Here is an 8,823-nt window from a genome sequence, read left to right as displayed (position 1 = left end):
ACTCCACCAAGGTCACAAATTTGGGCCTTTGAAATTTGATCCAACGGCTACAAACAGGGATCCACTTTAAAAGTTATAATAACTTTAGTAATTTGATCAAATTTCAAATGCCCGGATTTGTGGCCTTTGTGAACTTGGTGGAAGGGATCCGGAAATAATCTTTTTCCTGCTCGAATACCGTTTTAACATGATGAAGTCATTATCTTCGAATCTAGCTATTGTGTTGAAATGATTTGGTTTTGTGTCAGAGCCTTTTAAGTACCATATCCCTTTTTCTTGGTCGAAAAGTACGATATCTTTTTTGAAACTAGGATCAGCTGGTGATTTCGTCATAATAATCCATCTTTTCTGAGGTCAAGAAGACTCATACCATCGTGCAATTCACCAGTGCCAGGACGTGCAAAAAGTACCTTATCAAGGTTAGTCACAATTTTGCTTTTTAAATTCCTAAAATATTGTTTTTCAACTTTTTTTAACTAAACTCAAGACCAATCGGAATGTTGACTAATTGGGGACTTGGCCAAGACTTTCAACCCTGGAAACCTAGAAATTCCAATTGGATATGTCTCAGAAGAGTCGTTTCTAGCAGATCATATTGTAAATTGAAATGAATTCATATATTAAGTGGTTAAAAGTATCACATCACGAGGTATTGTCAACAAGTTGGGTTGTTTGGGAGCAACTATAATCAAGTGGCAAAAGTATTTATCTTTGCATTCAATTATGAGGTATTATGTTTGAATTTAATTCCGAGGAATTATGATGGAATATCACCTCCCTCAATATCACTTGTATCTAAAAATAAAATAAAAATATCAAATTGTGGATTATGATTTTGCATTTGGGTGTTGGCCCATCTTTAACCCGAATCTCGAATAAGATACAAATATTGACAACTATATGCATCTTCTAATATGAATAATTTTCCATTTTCTATACCTCTCATTACATGACTCCAAAGAAGTTATAACAATATTTACAGCCGCATTTTGAACGGAACATTTTCCTCTTTCATAATTTACACACAAGAGAAACAACTCCATTACTATGCATGCATGTGCTAACGATACCAAAAATGTGTAAACTTTTTTCGGGTGTTGTTGTTATCACTCCAAAATTTTCATTGTGCACTTCTCATAAAATATATATATATTTTTCTAAATATAGAAAGTTTAGAATGTGAAAACTTTTGGAGTGCAGAGCATCTCCAAAGAAGATGTCAAAATGTTCAAATCATCATTAACAGTAAAAAAAAAAAGGCAGCAACATTGTTTTTCAACTGAAAGGCCAAATTTGAGGTGGCATGATATAGAATGACAGCTTTCACTCTTATTGTCAAAAATTAACAGCAGTTTCAAATGTTTATTGATTAGTTATTAAATACTTTTTATTAATTTTTATTATTGTTTGAAAACATTTATCTTCCTCCCACATCCTAGGAGGACCCTCTCCCAATCCTCTTTATGAGGATCTTAGGGATCCTCAAATCGTGTCTGTTCATTTTATATCGTGCGGTTAATTTTCGTCAGCTACTATTCATATTTAATTTAAAATAAAAGTATTTATAATAATTTATGACCGTACGATGTGCGATATGGACACAATTTGAGGATTTCCAGGATCCTCACAAAGAGGATCCGGAGCCTTCCACACCCTCTCCAACTCTAAAAATATGTCTGCAAACTGCAAAACCCAGTTTCTTGGTTCAGAGAAAACTCAACTCCGCCACAAATCTTTGAAGCTTGGCGTCCTCTCTAGCCAGTAATTCTTCATTTTCTTCTTGATAGGCCTATGGAGCTTTTTCGCAAATGGTTTTAGGATTTGGTGTGTATTTGAGTACTGCATATTTGACCATTGAATCTTGCAATGCATTTGAATCAAAGGGAAAAGGCTTACACGAAATTGTATCGATTCAATTTGTTTCGAATCCAATTTAAAAGAAAAGAAGAAAAACATACGGCTTGAAGTTATATAGGTATGAAACTTATATCGAGATGACTTAAATTACTTTGCAGCTCAGAAGCCTCAGTTTTTTATGCCTTGGGTATCAATTCAGATGCCCCATTATGGTGTACATGCTATCTGGAAAATTATGAAAATAAAATAATGAAATAAAATAACAAAAGAAAATAATGTAATCAAATTTATAATTATAAAACAGAAATTATGAAAAGAAATAATATAAGAAAATAATATTTTAATTTGACATATCTGGTGAAGAGCAAAACTTAGAAAGATGTCAAAGTACGACATAAGCCATTAAATTTAAATTTTATGTTTAATATTTGACATCTTCTTTAGAGATGGTCTAAACATTACAATCATGGTGTGCTAGAAGTTTATTCTCCACAATTGGAGTAGAAACTGTAAAAGTGCATTGCTACCAAAAAGAAAATGACAAAAAAAAAAAAGGGGAACGAAAAGGGGAGCAATGTTTCCAAGTAGCGGTATTTATGTAGTACTTCATGTGTCATAATACAAGTGGAGAAAATAATATATTTTTTTCGTGTCCCTCCATTTATTTTAGGACAATGTTATTCACACACCAATTTTCTCCTCCTAAGCACCTTGTTAATTTTTAGTCATAAATCATCTTCAATTCATTCGATCGAACATCCAAAAATTGAAAAAGAGTATAAAAAATAAAGATAGATGTCTAACACTATCTCTTATTTTCCAATAGGTAAAGTACATGTTTGAATATTCGCTACTAATACTTAGAAAAACTTTCTCCAAAAGTAGAAAAGCCTGATATTAGAATGAGGATCCTCTCCGGATCCTCTTTATGAGGATTTCGTGGATTCTCTAATTACATCTATTCATTGTGTTTTTGTCAATTACTATTTATATTTAATTTTAAATAAAAAGATTTACAATAATTTCTAACTACACGATGTACAATGAACAAATATGATTTAAAAATTTTGAAGATCCTCACAAAAAGAACACATCTCAATGAGCATATACTGGCCTTTGGTTGCTTTAATGCCGTTCAAAGTCGAAACAGTGGCGGGGCCATAACATTCAAAGAATTTTTTTTGTCACGCTATCTTGAATTTGGCGCAACTTTTTGTTTTCCACTCGCAAGTCACGATGAAAGTGAAGTGAGGGACTCTTCTCTTTGTCTTTTTTGCAGACATTGGAAGAGAGAAAGAGCGACAGTGGTGGAGGACAACTCAAAAGGTATGAGATATTTTAGGAGGTGGATTGTATGCCGTTTTATTTTCATACTCTTTTCGTACTCTTATGTGATGTGTGATCACGATTAAACTACGTCAATATTTTATATTAATTTTTTATAGAAATAATAAAACAAAAAGTAACAGGAATATAAAATGTTGACGTGGCTTAACCGTGACCACACAAAATAGGAGGGCATGGGAAGAGTATGGAAATGTGAGGGGAGACAATCCACCTCCGATATTTTACTTGTACACTTATATTATATAAGCACTTTTAGAGATTGCTTTGTACTCAATTTTTAAATTCACACCGTGGTTAAAAAATGATCAAAATTACTGTGACGGAACTTGTAACTCAAATAACTAAACTCATCACTCAAAGTTCACGCTCATGTTCTCCATGTCATATCGTTTGTAAGTTCATGTTTAGCCACGTTAGTTAGAATTGATTTGCTTTTGTGGTGCACATAAATTTGAATTCTCTATTGTTAATCTTGGACACATTTAGGCCAACATGATGGTGCAAACGGGGAAAGAAGCTGTGAAAAGTATAGAGATCAAGAAGTCCAAGGCCTAAAGGGCTTAAAATAGGATATCCTCAAGCGCTATAGCCAAATGCTTATAAGTTAAGTTCGACCAGGACATGCAAACAACTTCTTGACTGCCAGAGGCGTGAGCAGACTAACAACTTTATAGCACAAGTGTTCAGGAACAGGTCTACCTATATGTCAATCAGGCCACATGACGGACCATAGTCAGTGGCAGAGACCTAAGATGTGACGTAAAGATGCTCGAAAAGTGCTTGGGTCCCGCTCTGCTCGCGTCACTATGATAGAATGCCCCATCTTGACTGACCATATCTCACTTCATCGTCGAACGTTTTGTTGATAGGTGAAAAAATATTAGTATGCGACTCCATATAAATGACAGTTGGGAACACCCAAGGCTGGGGTTAGTTGATGGCCTATATAAAATGGTGGGAACCTCCTGTATTGAGGTTAGATAACCGAAAAGAGTGAGATTTCATATATTAGCCGAGCGCATTTGTGGTCTTAATTAAAATCAATACAATCCGACAAACACACTTTGGGTCCATTTTATTTCTGTTCATATCCCAAGCCCACCAAAAGTTTAGTATTTTAATTGTTGACATCTATAAAATAAAAAATGTAAATATGTAAGCAAAATTTTAGTGCTATTAAGATTTCATAATATTATTTATTAAAATTAAACAGAAGATTATACAGTAGTCAAACCTATGATATTTTTGCACTATTCAATCCAACAAAAAGCAAAAGCTGCTTACAACTTTACTCAAACACTCTCATATTTTCTTCAAAAAAGAAAACAAAATTGAAACCTCACTTCTTTTCCAGAATTTGAAAATTTTTAAAAATAATTTCAAATTTCCACGTAGCACCCGGACTGCACGAAACCACAGAAACCCGCAGGCGTTTCCATTTTCATCAATTTACCATTTTGCCCTTCGACCAAAAATTCCTCCTGCCACGCGCCCTGGTAACCCGACCCCGCTAGGAAGGTCCATTTCCCCAACCCGAGCGCGCAAGGCCCGACCCGAACTCTCGGGTCGCAGTCGCCCCAACAGAATAACTTTCCGTCTTTCCCAACCCCGACGCACGACCTCGGGCACTGACCCGCACGCCACGCGTCCTCCTCCAGCCTCCACCGACCCGGCCCTGTTTCATAGACCTCCGCGCTCCCCACAAACCTCCCTTGCATGTCCGTCGCGTACCCGCTTACGACCCAAAACTCCGACCCGGATAGGAACCCTTCGCACTCGTCTCGCCCCTGACTCATCTCAGGCAACTCGCTCCACTCGTTCTCCCTCACGTCGTACACCCTCGCCGACTTCATCGCGTTCTTGTTCTCGTCGTGGCCGCCGGCGATGTACACCCGCCCGTCGTGCTCCCCGGCGGCGAAAAACGACCGGGTCTCCGGCATGTCCTTCCCCCGAGCCCACCGCTGAGTCGTGAACTCGTACACGAACACGTCTCGAACCGGCTGGTAATTCGCCGGGTCCCACCCGCCCATCACCACCAGCTTCCCCTCCGAGCTCGTCACCTGACAGAACATCGGAAGCCCGTGCGGGTACTTCGGAACCGGGTGGATCCGGTCCCAATTCCCACTCACGGAGTCAAAAATCGAGACCCCGTAACGGGGCGGTTTTGCCGGTTTGGCCTCGTCCGATCCTGTCGGAACCGGAAGCGCCTGAACCAAACAAGCCGCCTTGTGGGTCCACCCTGATTGCTTCCGGTGATTGTAAAATTCCCGGTTTTGGAGAAGGTCCTGCCAGCGGCGGCAGACTCGGGAGGCGACTCGGTGAGTGGAGTAGTGTAGACGGGTGAGACACTCGTAGCCGAGTTCCTCCGGCAGACCGGGTATTAACTCGGTTCGTAACTCGGCCATTTGCATATGGCAATTTGGAAATTTATATCTTAATTGGGGATAAAATTGGAATGAAAGAAGTAATTATGTAGAAGAAACTGGATAGTGGTGTGCGTGGGGATTCAGTTGGAATTGGGTATTTATAAGCAAACACCACACTCATAAATGGAGGCTGGTCCTGGCGGTTGTAATCAACGGCTGCCACGCGCCGCACATAGTTTGGAAATTACGATATTTCTAGGGTTTTACAGTTTACCCCTTGGTATGAAGCTTAGCTAACTCCTCTATCCCTTGGTATAGATAATATCGTGTGTTAAAAAAAAAAACAAAATTTGCTTACTGGAAGGTAGGGGAACTAATTAGTAAAAGGGTGTTATATCAACACATCCTTATTTACTTATCACACACTATTTTAATTTTTTACTGGATAAATTGAAGAAGATTAGAAGTAAAAGACGTTTTAATATCAAGTGATGTAACACGTAATTGTGAAAGGAAAAAGGACTCTAGTTTACTAGTTTTAATAAAATGCGATTTGTGCTTTGCTTATGTGTAATCAAATGTTGGCTTTTATCGAAAAAACTTAAACTTTGTCGCGTTAGTTGTGGATTAAAAGTTTATCAATTGTTTGTCCCGCAATTAGTTACAGTTTACAACCAGAATAAATGATTTTTAGCTGATTTCTCATAAGTAACAAAATTTTGGGAAATCAGTTGCAATTTACAAAGTATTGAACAATACCCATGGTAGACCTTTATTCATTCCTTTTGGACTTGGAGAAGGCTAGTCGGAAATTGCATAATACCCGTGGTAGATCAAGCAGATTCACAGTTTACAAAGTATTGAATTCAAGATCTTTCGTTATTTTCTATAAAGACATGTTGTCTACATTTTTTCACCGAGCCACTTGTCGTGATTAAAACGTAGTTTTTTTATTGAAAATAATCGACTTTCAATTTTACCCACAATTTGTGAAAAGACAAAAGTGTTTTCACATTATTTTGGCATAATTTCACTTTAATTTTCATTCATTAATTGGACAAAATTTACATTAAACATAACAATTTACGATTGGAATATAATTACAAACCAAATCGAACTACAGTATTGGAAATGTCAAATTTAAAATGACAACGCAAAATTTTTTTTTTCTTTTAGTGGAAGAAAAAAAACTTAATCTGGTACCGTATGATTTAAATTTCTTAGTCAAACCCAAATTTGAATATTAAGAACAAAAATTGCAATCTTAATTAAGAAAATATTTTTTTTATCAAAATAGTTTATGAGATTGGCATAACTCATTACTTTGGTCCCTAAGTTGAAATCAATACAAATGGTTTTGAGTTTGTCCATCATTAATCATTTAGGTCATTTCGCGAAAAACATTTATTAAATAAGAACAAAATGACATAAACACTCCCTACTTTTGTCAGATCATTTTGACTAATTATATTATACCAAGAGCATTTTTGTCATTCTAATACATATTTAATAAAAAAAATTCACAGAATAATGAACTTACGCATGTGATGTGTGAAACAATATACGTAAGGCGCACAAGTTGAGATTTGACTTAGTCTATAAGCATTATCTCTACTAATTATTGAAACATTTTTTGTCAACCAAAAGATGGTAAAAAGATAAATTAGTCTTCTATCACACAAAAAAAAATGATGGGTAATAATGTAATTTCACAGGTTTAAATTTTATTGGTTTTTTATTGAAACCTCACCTATAGGTGACGTTAAAATACTTTTAATATAAAAAATAAAATAAAAAATAAAAAAAACCAAAAACAAAAATCTCCCACCCCTCCACGTTGTCTCTCTCCCTCTCTCCTTCTCATTTTCTAAAAAAATATGTTTATACACATAAAGTATGTAAGTAAATGCTAGTTCTTAATTAAATAAACCATAATAATTAAGATAAAACCAAATGGGTCGATGAATTTGAGTTGGGAAATGTAAGGTTTTGCTGGCAGTTAAATTAAAAATGGTAAAATAATTGAGGATGAGGTACGTTGAGAAGAGGTTAGGACTGGTTGTTTTAAAAGAGAGGGATGTCATGCCACTAAGGATAAGCGTTGACTACGTGTGGAAAGAAGGGCAAGGGTTCGTGTCCCTGGGTCCCACATTGTCGTGTTTTGCACCGCAAAAGAAAACCAAATGTTCTAGAAGAAATTCCGACGTGGAAGGATCGATGTATGGATAAATTTGAGACTTGGGTTGGGAATATTTATCAAACTTTTTGCCAAATTACCATATTAACGGTAAGATATTAAATTTGTGTCAAAATTTTTCCTAGCATATGGTTGTATACAAAATGGGCTTATAGATAGTAATTTAGAATCAAATTTATTATTTACGAGTTAAATTTAAAATCGTTTACTTACAAGTTTCAAGTGAAGAAATATACTACTAAATTAAAGTATGTTTAGACGATGACATTTTCCTTCATTAGTGTATGCATCTTAGTGCAAATAAAATCTCTGCCAGTTCACTCTTCTTAATAATTAAAATTTAACATACTAACAGTATCATTTGTGAAAAAAAAAAAAAAAAAAGTAAAGTCTGTTTAGTGCCGAATTTGAATTCTCTTAAATGCTGTTCAAAATTAATTTAAAGTAGAAAATTATTATATATTTTTGCCAAATATTGTTTATTTATTTTTGGATAACGATTCAATTTCCAACGTTTATGAGAAGTAATTGAAAAATAAAAGGTAGAAAGGCCCCCCCCCCCCATTGGATTTACAAGTACAAACTGTGCGTCATTGGTTTTCAAATAAAGGTCCAGTAACCTGTCAATGTGAATATTTTAAAATAAATCCGGATCTTTTTTGTGAGGATTTTGAGAATTCGTGAATCGTATCTGGTCATTATATATTATGTGGTTTGAAATTATTTTAAATATTTTTATATAAAATTAAACATAAACAGTACTTGATAAAAACTGACCACATGCTGCACAATTTACAAATTCCCAGAATCCTCACCAAAAGAATCCGGAGAGGATCCTATTGGTTTTAAAACATTTAAGTTGATGGCCTTGCTGAGGTGGATGCGCCAACAATTGACACGTAAATCTTGCCACATGGTCTCGATGGATTGGACCATAAGCTCAATTGGTCATTGGATAAATGTGGGGGTAGGGACTGACTTAGAAGAGTAATTTCATGTACATACATGCGGTTAGCAGTTGGAACTCGTGGTTAGCGGTTGGAATTCCATCTTCCA

General features: G+C 35.8%; 1 protein-coding gene across 1 annotated transcript; it reads right to left on the bottom strand.

Moving 5' to 3' along the window:
• Window positions 1-4,386: 4,386 nt before the first annotated feature.
• Window positions 4,387-5,655, bottom strand: LOC103928536 (F-box/kelch-repeat protein At2g44130-like). Its single transcript, XM_048570604.1, has one exon. It carries the CDS (start codon window positions 5,613-5,615, stop codon window positions 4,584-4,586), a length of 1,032 nt encoding a protein of 343 aa, XP_048426561.1. The 5' UTR covers window positions 5,616-5,655; the 3' UTR covers window positions 4,387-4,583.
• Between the last annotated feature and the right edge of the window lie 3,168 nt (window positions 5,656-8,823).

The sequence above is a fragment of a genome, unplaced genomic scaffold (genome assembly GCF_019419815.1).
Source record: "Pyrus x bretschneideri cultivar Hongxiangsu unplaced genomic scaffold, Pyrus_bretschneideri_v1 Contig53, whole genome shotgun sequence".
NCBI lineage: Eukaryota > Viridiplantae > Streptophyta > Magnoliopsida > Rosales > Rosaceae > Pyrus > Pyrus x bretschneideri.
This window is presented reverse-complemented; position numbering and strand designations above follow the sequence as displayed.